Source organism: Pelobates fuscus, chromosome 8 (genome assembly GCF_036172605.1).
Source record: "Pelobates fuscus isolate aPelFus1 chromosome 8, aPelFus1.pri, whole genome shotgun sequence".
Lineage (NCBI taxonomy): Eukaryota > Metazoa > Chordata > Amphibia > Anura > Pelobatidae > Pelobates > Pelobates fuscus.
In genome coordinates, this window is record NC_086324.1 from 151,390,990 (window position 1) to 151,411,145 (window position 20,156).

General features: G+C 37.3%; 1 protein-coding gene across 2 annotated transcripts in view; it reads right to left on the reverse strand.

Annotated features, from left to right (window-relative positions):
• Window positions 1-9,667: 9,667 nt before the first annotated feature.
• The window catches only part of TTYH3 (tweety family member 3), a 102,619-nt gene continuing 92,130 nt past the window's right edge, over window positions 9,668-20,156 (reverse strand). For both annotated transcript variants that reach the window (XM_063430437.1, XM_063430436.1), the window contains one exon: window positions 9,668-12,599. In XM_063430437.1, coding sequence (XP_063286507.1) covers window positions 12,584-12,599 — 16 coding nt within the window. In that variant the 3' untranslated portion in view covers window positions 9,668-12,583. The remainder of the gene's footprint in view (window positions 12,600-20,156) is intronic.

Consider the following 20,156-nt stretch of genomic DNA (forward strand, 5'->3'; position numbering starts at 1 on the left):
TGCCTCTCTTCTGGTTGCTGGTGGTGTAACAGCCGATATAGTGGTATATATTAGCACCAGAGAAGATGGCAGTGTCAGATGGAGGAGTGGGCAGAGTTACATGGGAACAAGCAGCTTGCTCTCGTGTGAACTTGTCTAAATAAATTCTGGAATCCTGGCGGTCTTTATTGTACTTCAGATTATTTTTAAGTAAACCCAAAATGAAACTTTAATTTGTGAAAGCTGACATTGAGTTGGTTTTTACAAAGGAACTGCATTTATTAAGCCAAAAGAGCTGAAAATGTAACCAAAATTAGGAACTGCATTTATTAAGCCAAAAGAGCAGAACATTTTACCAATTTTTTTTTTTCCTGATCAATTCTCCACAATTCCCGTTTGAACAAAGAGCACTATCTTATTCCATTGAGTTAAATAATAGTATTCAAGGACTATTTAACAAACACAAGTACAGGAAGAAAGGATAATAGAGGCTTTGTCATAAAGCAATCAACACTGTGGGGTCTGAGATCAGGGGGTGGGACTCGAATATCTCTTGATACAGCAAAACAATGGTTGGCCACAGTTCTGCAAATAAAGGATCATTTAACAAAAATATTGTTTCAATCCTGCACTTAAAGAGGAACTGCTTTGTAGTGTTTGTGAAAGTTCCTTTTTATTCCCCGGAGTGTAAAAATATAAAATTACAGACCTAATTACTTTTGCCACACAAATAGGGTAGTTAGTGCCGCCATTTTGAAGGTAAAATTCCAAAGATTATTTGCACTGACTCATATGTTTCTTCATTGCTGCAACGAAACATTTACTTACCAACCAGCCCAAGTCCTGCAGGACTTTCATAGATTTTGGGCCTGTGTCTTGCCAATTGCATCATGGGCAATAGATCAACGGGTGCATTGGCTAAGGTGTTGGAACATGACATAATATGGCCACTGCTCGATTGCAGAAAAAACTCTCACCTTCTCTTGCAAAAATGCTTCTAGGCTGTAGGCACAGATAACGTACTACTGGGGTTTAGCGCTGAACCCAACTCTCATAGACAATGGGGGGTATTTAACAAAGCTTTCTGAAAAGTGGCCATTAAATTTTGTCATTATTTTTATTACATTTATTAAAGTGGTCTAAAAAGTAATGGTTTTAATTATAGTAAATTCCACCAGTTGTCGCAGAAAAATCCATCCCAGAGGTCCGCCGAATTTATAGTGGCAGAATAATTTCACCACTTTTCTGCCTGTTAAAGTTGCAGAAAAAAATTCATAGATCTGTTGCATTGGGGGAAAATATGGCACAGATTAAAAAAATTACAGATAAGGCGCAAAAATAAATAAATTAATAAAAAAAAAAAAAAAAAAAAACTACATTTAATGGACCACTATAGTGCCAAGAAAACATACTTGTTTTCCTGGCACTATAGTGCCCTGAGCACTCTCCTCCTCCTTTCCCCGTCATCGGCTGAACGCGCATGCACGGCATGAGCCGCGAGAGCATTTAGTCAGTCCATAGGAAAGCAATGCTTTCCTATGGACGCTGGCGTCTTCTCACTGTGAAAATCACAGTGAGAAGCGCGGAAGCCCTCTGGCGGCTGCCAATGAGACAACCACTAGAGGCTGGATTAACCCTATTATCAACATAGCAGTTTATCTGAAACTGCTATGTTTATAGAAAAAAGGGTTAACCCTAGCTGGACCTGGCACCCAGACCACTTCATTAAGCTGAAGTGGTCTGGGTGCCTGTAGTGGTCCTTTAATAAATTGTGCTGAAACTTTGCTAAAATTTAGATGGAAATGTTTTGGCAAAACTTTGATAAATCTCCCACCATGCTATGGGAGCAGATCATATGCTTACAATTTCAAGTGAGCACTGATTAAACTTTACTCCCAGCTCGGTGCATTTAGTGAATCTGTGATCTTAAAGATGGCAGAACCTCTCTTTGGCAATCGCCGTTGAAAAGGCATGCTTTAAATGCTGTTGTTAGAGTGATGTTGGAATAGTGCTTTATCCATAAAAAATATGTATAACTATACTGTAGAGCTCAGGTTTGGATTAGAAGGGTAAAGGAAAGTCTAAAGGATTTTAAGTTTCTCTAATCTGCTTCTATAGAGCTGTGGCTGAATCACTTTTTATTTTCCCTCTTAAAGTTAACATTTTCATACAACAGATAAGGAAAAGTAGGGACTACATTTCCTTCCGCATAGCAGCAGCGGCGTAGCGTGGGGGTGGGTGGGGTGGGAGTGGAGGGGGCACAGGGGGGGGGGGGGTGCCCTATGTTCTAAATTTGTAGGGGCACAAACTGTCAAAAGACAAGAAAATAAAGTAATAATGGAGGAAATAGCACACCGTCCCCCTCACACAGAAAATTTCCCAATGTTCGAACATGACAGGGAAAACAAATGTCGCTATGTAACATTTTATAGTGGTTTTCTTGCTAATTATAGCCATACTGTCCTCATGTAATCCTTATCAGTGAATTACATAATGTCTATTAATAGGATAATTTCCCGTTTGAAGATATCAGCAGGATTAATTGGTATTATACAAGTACACCCGGTCACGGGTGCCGATATAACCTTGTTCCTCCTTCCCTACCCGCCTCGTCTCTGTGATGTGTCTGACACTGATAGTTGAGGTACTTCCCTTTAAAAATCTTTTAAAAATTACGCAACGCAATTATCAATATCTCACGCATCATCGAGACGAGGTAGGTAGCGAAAGAGGAGCAAGGCTATCTAGGAGCATGTTAAGGGACTCAGGGAATTGTTAACTTGTTAGGGGGCGCAATACTTGTCTTGCCCATGCTATGCACTGTATGGCAGTCAAGTTGTCAAAAGTTGTCAATGGGCAGAGCTTTAAGCAAGATTCTGTTTCCGTTACCAATCAAATTTACCCACAATCCATCAGTAAAACAATCCCACAGAAGGGCAAACTGCAGACATCATGGGCAGAACAAAATGGCTGCACCCAGGTATTAATATTCATTGCAGGAAAGGAAAGATAATAAATAGAAATAAAGGCAAATGTCAAGGGAAGGAGGATAATCATAAAGATACAGAAAGCATAAGGAAAGGAAAACCAAAAGGAAAATGAAATGACAATGTACCTTTAACTATAAGTATCCCGTAACTCTTGGTACCCTCAAACCTACAGGATAGAGTACACACTATTCACAGAGCTATATTAATACCTATCCGTATATCAGAAATCCTAAATATCCCTTTAATTTAAGCATACTTGAAACTAGAGCAATACCCTGCGCAATATACACCCACCATTATATTATAAACATCGCTATAAAGCTGCCCGGCTGTTTTTATTGTGACAACAACAATTGTCACAACAATTGATAAAAGGATTGGAGCAGTTTAGTTACGAAGAAAGGTTAAAAAATGTAAATCTCTTTAGTTTGGAAAAACAGCGCCTCAGAGGGGTATGATAACATTATACAAATATATTCGGGGCCAGTACAAACCATTATTCGGAAATCTATTCATAAACAGGGCTATACATAGGACACGAGGTCACACATTTAGGCTGGAAGAAAGGAGATTTCATCGAAGGCAAAGAAAAGGTTTTTTTACAGTAAGAGCAATAAGGATATGGAATTCTCTGCCTGAAGAGGTGGTTTTGTCAGAGTCTATACAGATGTTTAAACTGCAATTGGATAAATACTTGCAAAAACATACCATACAGGGATATCATTTCTAATTAGTGGGGTAATAGCTGCTTGATCCAAGGAGACATCTAACTGCTATTTTGGGGTCAAGTAGGAATTTTTTCCTAGTTTGTTGCAAAATTGGAAGCGCTTCAGACTAGGTTTTTTTTTTTGCCTTCTTCTGGATAAACAGCAAAAACATATGTGAGGAAGGCTGAACTTGATGGACGCAAGTCTCTTTTCAGCTAACTATGTAACATTATGGTGTCCCTTTGATAACTTGCACCTTTCCAGACATTTGTAATTTGACATTTTTTAAGTGAATTCATCTATGAAAAAATATGGGCAGAAAGCAGATCTTGGGCCATGAAAGACATCAACGCAAGTAATGGCGTTTACCATTTTTCAGACAAATTTAGGATCCATCAAAATTGTTGCCCCCCTATTTTTATCTGTAATTCGTTTTTTATTTTTAATATGTAACCTTAATGAAGAGGTGTATTTTGGGTGAGCATGCGAATTGTTTTTGGTAGTTTTAGGTCAGCCTCTAGAATGTAAGCTCATTGAGCAGGGTACTACACCTCTCTGTTCCTGTACGTCCAGTTGTCTGGTTACAATTACATGTCTGTTAGTCCACCCATTGTACAGCGCTACGGAATCTGATGGCGCTATATAAATAATAATTTCAGCACCCAATATAAAACAACACTTGTTCTGGTTTAGGTTAGGAATAATTCTTGAGCTATTCGACCTAATTAAAAGATGTTTTGGTATCAATTCATTCCTAACTCCTAGTCAACATGTGAGCTGTGCAGTTCATGTCCTGTCTAATTTAGTATGTATAAGTTTGTTAGCCCCATGAAAAACCTCGAAAGGACGCTTTTATGTTTGCATATACCACCACCTGGTGGGCATTTATGGAAAAAGCGTGACTAGGTAAAAATCTTGAGACAATTTAATGTAGAGTTGCTTTAAAATTAATTCTAGTATTACGTTTAGCTTCCCACTTTAAAGGGACGCTCCAAGAAGGATTATGAATGCCCCCATGACATGTTTTTCTTAGGATTTGATCAGCTTCCTCTGCTCACCAAACCTCAGCACTCAGAAACCTGGATGGCTTTAAATGACTAATGTATCAAATGACTAATGTAAAAATTATTGGAGTGGAGTGCAAAGGGCTTGGTCCCAATATCTCTTTCTTACACGCTTCGCAGAAAACAGGCGGCTAACATCCAAAAACTCCTTGCACCACAACCACTTTAAACCATTTTCACAACCCGAATTTTTGTGTCTACATCTTCTTTCATTTACCTAATGCTGTTCCATTTCTCCCAGCAATGTTCTTCCAACCTCTGAGCGGCCCAACTTTGCAACCACCAATTTTTTTTTTCATCCACCCTCCCTATTTGATCCTCAGTACTTTTGTAGATTTGTCATTTTACTAGCCTGAATGTCAGAGACACTTACCGTTATTCTACAATCCTCATTCTCTCCCTTTATTTACTTTTATTGATTTTGTTTGTGCTTTTACTGAATTTACCAATCTCCTTTATTCAAGTTCCCTTTGGCCATCCCTCCTATACAGTGTATAGTGACACCGGATCTAATCTTGCCCAAAATGTAGATCCCCAGATACTTTAAAACTACAGCTCCCATGATGCTTTGTCATTCTAAGACATGCAAAGCATCATGGGAGTTGTATTTCTACAACATCTGAGGGTCTACCTTTTGGGCACTTATAGCTTCTCCACCAAGCTTGAGAGGGTCCACAGGCCAATCTAATTCCCCTACACTAGGGGTGCCCAAAAGGTAGATCCCCAGCGGTTATAGAACTATAACTCCTATGATGCTTTGTTATTCTAAAGGCATGCAAATTATCATGGGTGTTGTAGTTAAACAAAATCTGGGGATCTTTCTTTAGGGCACCCCTGGCCTAGACTGTGTGCTTGTTTGTGCAGGACCTTCCTTATCTCGTGTCTGTCAATTAATTATTGGCAAATACCATTGTTGCATAATTGCGCTGCAGAAGCGATTGGCACTATACAAAGACTAATAATAATGTTTATGATATATAATTTTCATTGCATAGATGGTTTGGTGTTTAATTTTCTAGTTGTACTTTTCCATCAAAAAGCTTAAAATGCTGATTAAAGGGACACTCCAGGCACCCAGACCACTTCTGCCCATTGGAGTGGTCTGGGTGCCAACTCCCACTACCCTTAACCCTGCAAGTGTAATTATTGCATTTTTTTTTTTTTATAAACTGCAATAAATACCTTGCAGGGTTAACTCCACCTCTAGTGGCTGTCTACTAGAACTCAAACTCCAGATGTTTTGGACTACACCTCCCATGATCCTTTACCAGCATGAGTGTAAGAGCATTATGGGGGATGTGGTCCACAACATCTGGAGTGCCGGAGGTTGCCTATCCCTGGGCCCTAGGGAAACCTCTAGTGGCACTCACTCAGACAGTGCTTTCTGAGGCATGTTTCCTTAAGGGTCCATCCAGAGGTTGGTTCTACTTTTTAAGAATTCAATTATAGACTATCACATAAGAAGCCAGGCCTGATATCAATACGTACTCCTATTTTATCTCAAATGTGTATCCCACTCGATTGCACTACACATCCACGTAGAAACATGAGCTTGGGGAAGTGCTGGAGAAGTGCGACTGGACTGACATCTTCACCAGCATTATGCACCCAATAAACTCTGATAAGAGTACTGCTTCAAAGTGCTGGTATTTTGGAATATTCACACTTCCCAGTAAGCCACTTATCAACCTCGGTCTGGTTTCTACTTTCTTTCGTGGCTGTAGAGAAGAGGCTACACACTTGCATGATGGTCATGTACCAAGATTATTCCTCCATTGGAATCCTTACCAACCAGCCTTCACAGGCGCAGATTGAGCAAAGATCTTGTATTGGATTAGGAATGAGAAGCATTGGCATTGAAACCACTTTACCCTTTCTGATCACTTGTTCATTAGCCTATCCACACTACAGTGGATTAATAATGCTTGTTATATTGTTTTATGAGAGTCAGTTTAGTCCCTTTTTCTCTAATTATCTGTGGGGGTACTTAACGCTTTGGGACTCTGACAACTTGTATCGTAATGCCTTAAAACATCAATGAAAAATGTTAATTAAAAAATGTGAACTATTTAAATTTTGATTTTAAAAAGGAGGGAAATTCCAAGTGTGATTCAATAAAGAAATGCAAAGTGCATCATCCGAGTCCCATAACGTAATGTAAAGAGAGAAAAAAAAAAAGCAAAAAAAAAAAAAAAACAACTTTGGACATATTTGTTTTTTTCATTTTTTTTAAATTTTATTTTAAAACATGATATTCAAGTTGAATGGAAACCACAGAAAATACAGTTATGTTTTACCTTTAGTTTTTAGAAAACAAAGCACAGTAAATAATTAAAAAAAATATTAAAATACAAAAAAAAAAAAAATGCTATAAACCCCTTTTGTTTGGGACTGGGGGGCTTGCAAATTCGACAGAAAATAAAAGGAAATATTTAAACATGTCTCCATATATGTTTAAACCAGAGAGCTGGAAAAAAAAAATGATAAAGAAAGGAAAAAAAAGTCAAGAAAAAAAAAATACAATACAAACATTTAGCTAAGTGCAGGTAAGCTGTAATGCAATCAACAAATTTATTAAAAAATATATATATATTTATGCAATAGGACAGAGATAACGTTGCTCTTACGGCAAAGTAATTTTTTTTAATACAAAATTGTAAATTTGACGCATCATGAGATTGTTATATTTAATGGAGATTTATCTGCAAGTCACATTGCACTTGTAAGCGCTTAAAGAATTCTAAATAGCGTATTCATCTTCAACAATAACTAATTCAGGGCAGGAATACTGTATCACTGGCACTATGGCTACAGCAGACTGAAGTCCCAACGGTGTATCTGTTGGGAGTCCACAGCGTAGGGTTTTTTTTTTTTCAATTACTACCTGTCCCTGATGCAGGGTTCACAAGGTGCTCGATAGGCATATTCCATTATCACAACAGTACATGCAATAACTAAAATATACGAAAGACCTAATGCACACTTACTTTCCTTTCTGAACATTTCTAAAAAAGGCATCTGGTAATTCACCATGGATTCAACCAGAATCATAGACCACTTTTGGACAAAGCTCCCAAATCCAACTGCACTAATTAACTATTAAACGCTTATGTTATCTATAAAATAATAAAATAAAATTAGCAGTAAAATCAGAGTCCTATTGCATAAGTGAACATATACAGTGGGTATGTCACTTTATATACAACCCAAATCTCATTATTCAAAGATGACCACACGCGAACCACTAGTGGTTTTTAGGTGGACATCCAAAAAGTACAACCTCATATATCCCTTATTTATAATCAACGTATATAAAGTGGTGTGAATTTACAACCATAATGGTTGGACCCCCTACATATAAAATAGTTGCACACAATAGAAACCAAAGGACAAATGACATGTTTTTCTGTCAAACTGCGTGCAAAGTCTTCAAAATGACAGACAACCAGAGACAATATCATTTCATTTGTACACCGCTGAGAAAGCCACACACAATGAACTCCAGGCTCTGTCAATAGCTCCACCCACGAGGATCTTAGCAACGCTGCCACAATCAGAAAAACATTAAAATAAATAAATTAAACAGGTGGATTGAAGTTTCTGCCAAATCGTATTACCTCTAGCCTGGAATTGCATAGTGACTCATTGTGGTATGAAAGTTTACACAGCACCAATAAACACTGGAGGTAATGTCACTGCGTGGTCGTAATTGGTTTCATCCTTTGTAACTCTACACAGATAGCCCATGCTTGCAAGAAAGTCTGGACGTGAAGAGATTATTCCAGTTTCAGAGCAGCAATTAGACCTTATTTGCTCCATCATCAAAACATGAAAAGAAACATTAATACATAAAGTAATAAAGTGGTATATTTTTCACCTGGTGTTATTCCTCTAGACCTCGACTGAGCAAACGGTACATCCCCAATAATTGTTGTAGAACTTTAACTGCCATGAAGCTTTGCCAGGCTATCCTTTAGAATGGAACTTGCAGTTCTACAACATCTGGGCATGTACGGTTTGCCAACACTAATCTTGACATTTCTAATAAGTTTTACCAAAATCATTACTGGCGTAATATGCACAAGTCCAGTAGGTTGGTATGGATCATGAAAAATACATCTACACCATTTGTATACAGAGTCGTATACGTGTTCCTTACAAACACTACACAGTAAACGATGAAGATGAAATTAACAGGACACATCTCAGCGTATGTAAATAGTTGTGTATTATCAGAATACACCCTGTATTTGTCATATTCCTTAATAAAGCCAGGTGTGTAGTTTTATGTATCACAATTATACAAAACAGGATTACAGGCGGGTGAAACACACAATTAATTGTGAGGTTTTCCAGCTAAGCCTACACACTGTTAACATTACATCAAGCAGTATAAAAAAAAATTGGTCTTGAACATAGAAATATCTTGTTCATATGATGTAACAGTTCTTCTACTCTGTAAGGGAAATTATGCACACTCTCCAGAAGACAGAATTAAAAAAATTAAAATAAATAAAAACATAAAAAATAAAAGTAAAATAATAAAGGACTGGTGTCACGGTCTCCGATATTGATTGCCGACAACTGTTGGTTAGATCCATTATAAAAACTGTAAATCCAAGCTCTTTTGATCAGCAAGCAGGTTGGACCAATCTCACGCACAGGATACAATACTACAATAGAACACTCCCAGGAGATTAATGAAAATATTTTGAAATTGATTCTTTATATAGGTACACCGTGATCTAGTTCACTGGCCGAAGAGCCCAACATGCTATTTACAATTTCACATTATGGAGGTGAACTGTTTTAGAACGTTTCCAAATAATTCCAACACAAATACTGGAGAGAAAAAAAAAAAAGATCTCTTGAAGCCAAAATCACAGAAAATTGTGCTTCCAAAATGCAGATGTACAGAACTACTGTATGTTTCATTGTTTTTAATCATTTATAATCCGTACGTTCAGATGTGTATTCAAATTACATCTACAACACACACCTAATGTAGTTATCCTTTATGATACTTTTTTCTATGTTCTATTATGTGTTCCATCAACGACATCAAAAAATGGACCAGACATCTTCATCATCATCATCATCATAAAAGCAAAGCACGGTACATGGTGTAACTCAAATAGATCTCAGACAATTTTATAGGGTGAAAATGTGCATAGATGTTTTATTCCCCAAGGCAGAGACCTAGCAACCCATAGTGTTACAATAAGGTGGGAATAAAAAATAAAATAAAAAAAGTCTTCTCCTTGTGGTCCACACTTATTCTGAACTTTCCAGTTTGAGAAGATGAAGGGCTACTTAGCAAAACTAAACATTTACCACTGCCAGAATTATCAAGGTGTTCCTCATGGGTATAGAATCAGCACTCTTCATAAATAGAAGTACATTTCAAACAGTTGTAACAACGCCACAGGTAGAGATTGAGATCATGCTATGAAGCCTTCTGTGATTGGAAATTGTGTTTGAATATATTAACAGGTTTATCTGTAGACATGCTGATCTGCAGACACTCGAAGCAGCTTTGCATGGTAACATTTAAAAAAAAAAAAATAAATAAAATGAAAATATGACTGTCCCACCAAGACAAGGTTGGCATCCAAGGTAGCACAGAAAATAGATACGTTTTTGGAGTTTCCAAACCATATATAAATTAAGAAGGCAGGTGGGGGGAGAGCAAGGGTAGAATACAGACATTATTGAAAGACGGGGTTAGTATGATGGAAAGCTAATCAACTATATAGACATTTATCGAATTAAAACATGTAAAACACGAGAAAAACTAAACAAAACATGAGAATAGAACACAGACGACAAAATTCCAATCATTAAAAAATTGTAAAGACCAAATTGTAAGTGTCACATAAATCTTAATGACAGTAATTACAGACAGGGAACCCATTTTGCAAAATAAATCTAGGGGGTTAATGAAGCCATATAGGTAAGATATGTTTAAAGTAGTACTGTCACAAAATCTTTCTTAACTTAATTGATTTTGGAATGGTGACCCTACCCACTCAATCTGACTTTTTTTGATCTGGTGCAACTGCTATTTCCAATGTTTGTAACGTTTAGCTTTTTCTTACTATAATTTACTGTTGTATTGAAGAACAATATATGCCAAGTATCTGTAACTGGCACATGAAGATGTTTAAGGCTTTCATTGTGGCGGCAGTAACTTTAAAATAATGATCAAATTCTCAAAAACATTTACAGATCAGAAAAAAAAGGCGGCTGACATTGTGTGATGTCTACAGCCCTTCAGATTCTCCAATCCGAAAGTGTAGCTCTTGGCTTTTCAGTGTGTATTAATGTTTACATTTAAAATAAACTGCTGAACATGAAATTATCAGTTTAAAGTATAGCATGAGGACTCAATTTTTGATGACAGCACCACTTTAATACATTATTATGGTATATATCACCTACACCAGATTAACTTTTAATTATTCAAGCAAGGGTTAGATGGCCATGGGATTTGATTTACATATGATTTGCCACTACCCCCAAAAATAAATTGAGCCAGGATGATCAGACAGGACCCAAGTTTGGCATTAATGAGGCAGGAGAAACAAACAATTAATGCTGCCACTTGAAAAAGTATAATGAACTATATAGCACATTCACTCTCCAACTACTTAAACTATGGGTAGGCGGTTTATGCGCCACCTGTAAAGATCAAAACTTAAATGGAATGAGCTGAATGTTCTATAGACTCACATGCTAGTTGGCCAAAACCCTTCAATACATGAAAGAGTAAAACCCATTACATTTTCAGGGCAGCTGTGAGAATTCTTCCAGGAATATAGTGGATTCTTCTCATGGGGTAGGCTGGATTGAGGGTGGTAATATGCAGATAAAACAAGTGTAGACTGTGATGGAAGAAACAAACAAACAAAAAAAATAGGTTCACAAAAAGTAATGGTCTTCATATTGTGGAACCGATTAGATTTAAGTAGACAACTGCTTTTAGATGGGCTTGCTTTACTTCTTTTTCCACATGTTTAAGCCAAAAAGAGTAGGTTTCCTTCGTTAGTGGATTTTTGTTATTCCTGCTTTGAAGGAAGTCATGTACACAATTTAACAAATGAAGCATTGATGAAGAAATAAAAAAAGAAAAAAAGAGAAGAGCCAACACAGCTGTTAAATTTTTCTCATCCCATTGGTATGTTTAAAAAGTCACCAAAAGTACAAAAGTTAAGACTCATAAAACAGACATTATACAGTGCCTATTTGTACTCCCGAAACAGATTCCTTACACAGATAGAAAGTTACAATTTGGGAATAAAAACATCATCTGGATTTACAGAATTCAGATGCTCAAGGTAACATCGAAAAAAAAAAAAAAAATCCACAGGGGAAATAAAAAGGTTAAAACCAATTATCCGTAGCATACAAAAAAAAGAAAATAAAATTAGGTTCAGTGGTGATTCTGTTATATACAGTGGTTCTGTGACCCCGAAAAATAGATAAGTTTGTGATTCAAGAACACAAACAGCAAACATCATTTACAAGGATGAAATCCTGGAGATTCAACAGCTGGAGAATTCAAGGTCAACAACTGATGATTACAATTCCCAGAAGACAGAGGTTTTTCTTTGTTTTTCTTCACTTATTCCTGCAAACCAACTGTAGCTCTTTTAGGCTTTGGTTGCACAAGAACAACACACAAATGTCACACTTGGAAATTTTTGAAGAGGGAGTTGGCATATGACAAATTCTGTTCATAGAATGGATGATCCACGCAGTTCTGGGTTTTAGCCAGCAGGTGTTGACTTAAGTTAACGCGCAAGTTCACTTTCGGGCCGGTTGGTGGCCAGGTATTTCGCTCTCATGCTGGAAGTGTACTGGGGGAGAAAGGAACAAAATACAATTTAGTATAGACAAACAGTTTAAACAACTAATACAGTTGAAAACTAAAATACAGTGGCAACGCAGTCACCAAAATTCTGAAATATCTGAGCAAATCTGTTGTCTTCAAGTAGCAGTTTAGATATAACCCAAGCTATGATGATTCACTAAAAGTAAGTACATATCCAGCCTCATGTTACAGACACAAGATAGATTTTAGCCCTCTGACGGAAAAAAATTAGTAACTTAGTTAATTGGCTTTCAAAATTCACCTTTGATAAACCTGTACGCATCGACAACGTATGGATGCAACTCGCAAAAATGTATACAATATTCCTGACTTTTTCATGATTTTCAATTGCTTGTTCATTGTGTCCATACATAAGATTCTTATAAACCGCAGAATTGCACAATACGGCAGCATGATTCGAAAATGAAAGCTAATTATTGCTCTGGTCATACATTTGCACTAGGTTACTTACCTGCTGGTTACATAAAAAAATATTTTTAGATCACACAATAGTAACGATCACATTCTATTATTCAACACACTGTTGACAGTCCTTATACAAAAATATACTGAAGAATGTACAGTGTAATTTTTTGTCACTTTTAAAACTACGTATAGTATAATGCCCACCATATCTGCCACTTGAAAGTGCCCATAAATAGTTTAATAACGCCCATTTTTTGAGAGGCTACCGTAATTCTATAATTTAACCATAGGACACAAGGAGAGGGCAGTAATAGGTTGAGTGTCCTTTTTTATAATAATTCAACAGAAAAGCTCTTCTAAACAATTCCACGCTTACTTAAGGAAATGGCCAAACACCTTGCAATGTCATCAAGAATGTGCCAACTTGTCAATAGTATTACAATTTAATTTTACAAGCTAGAGAGTCCGGGAATAAGCACCCGTAAGCAGTGTTCACTTATGTTTATCACGAGCCAGTTTATTAATATATATATATATATATATATATATATATATATATTCAATGTATAAATACACAGATATATACATCGAAATCAACATGGAGGGCAAATCCTAAATATGGAACGCAGGAAACAATGGATAACACTACGTAAGTCTACTTACCGATAGTCACCATGCTGAATGTTTTCGGTTTTTCCCCGTGAAAGCTGAGAAGAGAGGGAGGAGAAGAATCTGCTCAATTCCTCCTCCTTCTCTTTCAACATGTCCACGTCGGGATGAACAAGTTAGACGCCAACATGAACTGCACCTGGTGGATCATTTCTTCAGAGCACTAAAGGGACACAATCCTTATAGCTTCAGTAATTCTACAGTTATAATGCACTCTCAGGAGGGAAACAAGCTGCATAACCTTTGCAATGCTGCAGTTGTTGTGGTGCTTATTGCAGGCTCTTGAAAGGGTTACTCTAAGCACCATAACTATTTATGGTTGAAAAGCGGCCAGTTTGTAGATATGTAGGTGTACGTCCACGTCAGGTCACTCAGCCAGCTGGAGACAGCTTCCAGGCTGGCTATGTCTTATCCTTGTTTTTCATGCAAAATCTGCATACCGCAAGGACATCTGGGGCTGTTCTCGCCAATCCCTTAGTAGACAGACATTCCACTCCTCTCTGCCGAGAGCATAAGACAAACCAGTTAACTAAACAGTCAACCAGGCTATGTGTAATTGGATACATTGTAAGTGATGATGAAATATCAGAGGGTGGGTGGATTAAACTGAGGGTGCAGAGATTTATGGGACAAGATTAACTTCCTGGTGTATGAGGAGTCTACACACTAACATTGCATTAAAAAAAAACAACAAAAACAAAAAACAAAAACACTTTAGAGGAGAATAACCCCCCTCCTAACTCCCAATGCATAATTGTTCTAATGCATTAAAAATGCGTAATCTCCCTTTAAGTATAATTTAGACTTCTGAAGAAACAAGCCACGATGTGCTCATAATTTACTTCTAAGTCCACATTCCATGTCAGAGAGTTGGTGTTAGAACACTGGAGTGAATGGAAGATCCTTTCATTCTTGTGCTCTATGGTTTGATTGCAACCTCTGATTATCTGCATGTATCCATCTATACACCATGCACACACTTATTATTTTAAGGACAGCATGGATCAATAAGATTTTAGTTAGCATTTTCTAACCCTTTAAGTCTAGCTTATAGAATAACTGGCACAATAGAAGATTTGCCTGCCTCCTGGAGGTGTTCACCTAGGGAGTTAAAAACAGCTTGATATATTTCCATGTTTATTTCATTAATGCTTACTGACATTGGGTGTGTGTGCAATGCGTTACCAAAAAAAAATTTAAAAAAAAAATCCAGAAAACTATTCTCTATTATTTTCTTTTCTGCTTCATTAGTAGTTTGTTAGGAGAGACTCTCATTTAATCCGTAATGCTAATCAAAATCAACGGAAAAGATTCAATAGGAAAGACAAACACAAGTCTGTTTTAATGGCTCCCCAAGCTCCCCGAAATTCTGAATCATCCTCATTTACGAGAAAAACAACTGGATCTACGAAAACAATGAATGAAGCATGGCAGGATGTCCAGTGAATGATCATTGTTTTCTGCAAAATGAAGGTCAAAGTAAAACACACCTGTGAATGGGGGAAGGAAACAAAAAAACAGCACAAATATTTTAGGGCCAAGTGTTATCTATAATGAGGAACACAGAACAGCATCGAATGGCAGACATGACCACAGTAAGCCAATCTTCATGCATACAAACGTGCAAGCCCAGAAAAGCATTGCTGGTGGAGTTGGGTGGCCAGTGGTGGTAATACACTAAAGAGGTCCACGATGCATTGTTGAAGCATAGCACAATAAGCAGCAGAGTGTGTAAGAACGTTATCTGGTGGGGAGGGTCAAAGCGCGGATGCAGAGCAGATGTATGGGTCATGTACAATGGTTACATTTGCTGAACTTTTTCATGGGGATAGAATGCTAGAAATAACTTTTATGCAGCAAAGTTTATTTCTAGATCATACTGATGGGGTAGAGCCTTTTTAGGTAGCATTTGGAGGTACACCAATAGCCCGTTAGACACATCCTTGCACAATGGATATAGAGCCTTTGTTTACTGACAAAGTATTAAAGCACTTTTAATTACATTGTCTGGGGCTTTAAATCTTTTATATTTTTTATTGTTCAGTCTGAGTTTTTGGAAGAATACTTAAAGGGACACTATAAGCTTCAAAACACCTTTAGCTTATTGAAGTAGTTATAATCTATATATATCATGCCCCTGCAGTCTCACTGCTCACTTTTCTGCCATTTAGGAGTTAAATCACTTTGATTATGCAGCCCTAGTATTACCTCCACTGGCTGTGATTTACACAGCTAACAGGGGAATAGGGTGTCATTTTCAGGTGTTAACTTTCTTTAGAAGTTTTTTATCTCCTGCTCTGTAAATTGAACTTGAATCAGACCCGGGAGTCTCCTGCAATGTCTAGCAACCTATTAAAGCAGGAGATAAATTCTGAATTAAACATAATGTGCCATAACAGAAGTTCAAACATTAGATCTCACTTTACAGGAAGTGTTTAGGAACGCTTTGTAATTCACATGCAGAGAGGTGTGACTAGGGTTGCATAAACAAAGTGATGTAACTGCTAAATTGCAGAGAATTGAGTAGTGAGATTGTAAGTCATGAGCTATACACCAAAACTGCTTCATTAAGCTATAGTTATTTTGGTGCCTATAATGTCCCGTTGAACTTTAACCCCTTAAGGACCAAACTTCTGGAATTAAAGGGAATCATGACATGTCACACATGTCATGTGTCCTTAAGGGGTTAAAACCCAGTTGAATCTTTTTTTTTTTTTAAATATGCATCAGAGAGTATTCATTATCAATTTACAAATACAATGTATGATCACTGGTAAATCTGACATTGTAAAATGGATGGTATTACGGATTGGTGGTTTAGTTATACGAATAGTCTACGGCACACCCTTTAAATGCTTTGTTGTGCAGTAAAATAGAATTTGGTCTGATGGCACCTGGAGTGCACCAAAGCTGGTCAGTGTTCGTTTGGGGACCATGTCCTCCTGTGTCACAACACACAGGTACAGAAAAGCAGGCTGGATAGAAGGACTGCAAATACCATACTTTAAGAGTAGGGAGAGAGTTTAAAAACTGATATATATGGTAGAGCTACTCGGTTCTATCCATTTGTTTGTAGGTATTACGCGGTTTGATTTCCTTTCTGGTAAAACACATTACCTATGTTTGGCGAATAAAGAGTTTCAGCAAACAATGTACACAGTAACATATAGGTTGCTTCAAAATCATAAGTAGGCTCTCCTCAATAAAGTCGCCAAAAAAAATAAAATAGTTAACATTCCCTATATATTAGCCATTCCAGGGATAGGCAACCTTCGGCACTCCAGATGTTGTGGACTACATCCCCCATAATGCTCTTACACCCACAAGGCTGACAAAGCATTATGGGAGGTGTAGTCCAAAACATCTGCAGTGCCGAAGGTTACCTATGCCTGCGAGTCTAACCACTCGTGTCAAGATAAAATTGGCAATATTAATTGTTGCGAAAAAGTGAATCTTTAAATGGGATTGGAAACAATGAAAATATTACATTTCATAAAGGAAATGGTTTCTGAAATCTGTTCTAGACAGGAACTGTGTGCACCTTCAGGGCACCAGGATTTAACATAGCTGGCGAGTATTTCCTTCAACTGCTCAAGAGATAAGCATTCAGTAACTAATGGAGAAAAAAAAAAAAGTTACCTGCGCTCTTTCCCAAATCCCTATGTATGTTTAAACAAATGGAGGGTATTTAGTTACTCCAATGGCCATTAGAGGGGAATGCCCACCTGCCACATCAGGTTTGCCTTGACGTGGCAGGTGGGCATTCCCTCTAATGGCCATTGGAGTAACTAAACCTACATTTGTTTAAATATACATAGGGATTTGGGAAGAGCGCAGGTAACTTTTTTCCTTTGGTTTTTACTGTATGTATTGGGGCTGATGTTTACTATAGTCTTTGCTGCCGCCCAAGAGTAGTGGGAGTTTGAGCGCAGGACCTGTTGTTTTTTTTGTATTCAGTAACCAATACGGACTCCCAAAAACTCAACATTGGTGGGGAAAAAAAAAAAAGTGCCAACCTTGTTGATAGCATCTAACACCTCAAGTAGGTCATGCCCTCTGCAAGAAATCTTAGATGTTGTCCCATCTCCCGATATTTTCGTATATATTTCAGAGCTGACCAGTAGCCCACTTTGACATCAGAATATCGTGTTGTATATTGGATTAGGAAATCTATAAATATTTTGCTTAACACAAATCGAGAATTACAGATTCCATGTGTTGTCACATTGTACCTTTCATAACTCCTTCCTTACCAAAGCTAAAAAAAAAGTGTTTTATCAGACTTTCTTATTTTCTTCAATATTTCTTAAACTAAATTTAATGTGATATTTACAATATCCATTTCTTTTGTGTTTGGACAGACTTCATTGACAGAGAGCGAAAGTAGATGATCCAAGCCCAAATAGGCACAAAATGTATATATCTATCTAAGCGCAAGGGAAAATTATGCTTTACATAATTCATAGAAGAGGAGCTGGACTAGGCGTGCCAGGGGAGCCCAGGGCAATGTCACCCTGACATGGAAGACCTGGGTAAATAGTGGGTGTTTTTATTTGAACTTACCTCCTCTGCACTGTGCAACCCAACACTTCAATAGCAAGAAGTGACCGTTCTACTTTAAAACTTAAAAACAAAGTACAACTTAATAAGCAGTTAAAGTGCCATCGTGTATGTATGCTAGGTGCAATTTAAAGGCAATGTGTCCAAACAGATACATTGCACAAGGGATAAAATAATTCTATATTGTGCTTATAACACTGCTAGCAAATATACCGACCAAAGCATCATTAATTAAATAAGACACATGCCTTGGTGAATCTTAAGTCATTCTACTAAGTGACATGTGCACCTACATGCAATGCATTGTGGGATCAGAAACAAAGAATTATGAGTGGCTATGTATGATCCCATGTTAAAAATATTTAAATAAGGAGAATGTTCAAATCTTTAGGGCTAAAGTACATATCAAGTACATTTTTTTTTAAATCAGAACTATGGCCGCGGCTTATTATTGTTCGATAACTTTCCAAATGATTTCATATTTTTGGATATACTTTTAAAATAATTTAAATATTATGAAAATATTTTGGTTTTGAAATATATATATTTATTTATATTTATTATCTATCGTTTATTAAGTTTATCCAAAAATATTAGATAGTTATCGTCCAACAATATTAAATGGAGGCCTATGTTAGTAAATCTGTTCCAACTACTGTACTATAGGAATGAAGTCCAAGATGTCAAAAATATTAGTTTATCATGTCTTCAAAGAACGAGCATGGTCCTGGAGGCAGTATGAAATCATGAGTACCATTATTAGGGCTTTAGGGTTTTTTTTTTTTTGTTTTTTTTTTATGGAACACAGCAACAAACTTTTTTTTTTTCCCCACAGATATACCCCTCTAATTTATAGTCTGAAAAAATGTTTAAACAAGATAAGTTCTGCATTTCAACTGAATTACATATCTTTATTTTAGATTTATTTTTGAATGAGGTATTTCACTGAATCTATGTGCTCTATTTGCTATTACATATACAGTTTTTGTTGCATGTGTGTTTGAATACTAGCCATTTGAGGAGAATCCCGTAGCCCTTATGGATATAAACGACAGTATCTAGATACACCAGTAGATGGCACTACAGTACTATTTTCTATAAGCTTTGACCAAAACGGGACATTTCCCCCTTCCTGATTATGATGACTGATAAGCTCAAGGCATTTCATATAAAATTTGGCCTAACTCGGTCTGCTATATTAATTCAAAATGAGTACAGTGTTGCTGGCAGAGCTGGTTTAATGCCATTTCAGTCCCTAGAGGAGAGGTGTGTCGGGCTCACTGGAAAAGTGTAAAATAAAGTAGGATTCTAGCCAGGGAGGTTCAGGAGAACAGTGCAGGGTTGGAGGATAGGTCAAGGGTTGAGTGAGGGATAGAAGGACCTTTTTTGTTTCAGTACCTGTTCCGATAGCAGGTTCGGTTACCAGTACGTCCTTGCACTGTCCGAGGGTTTAAATCGCCAGCTCAAATGGCTGCTACTGTCCATTGCAGCTAAATACAACTGTGATGTTGCAGGAAAGAGAGAGAAAAAGAGAGTGGAGCCTGAACGTGCATTAAACATGATATAGTGCAGCCGACACGCCACAGTGACTGTAGACCAATGTGTGAGTAAGAGGGAGCGCTCTATCGGCCTACAGGAATAGCCCTGGTTCAGACAGGGAGTACACAGGGTTAGGGTGGACTGGGGATGGAAAAAAAAACACACACAAAAATACCACCAAAAATTGACAAACAATTGAGCATGTAATTGGTTTCAAAGATCTATTTGCTGCAATACAGAGAGAGAGAGAGAGAGAGAGACAATGTTTCTTCTGTAACAGAACATAGATCTTTCAGATATCAGTATCTGAGCCACATTTCCAAATCATGGTTGGTAACGGTGACTTGAT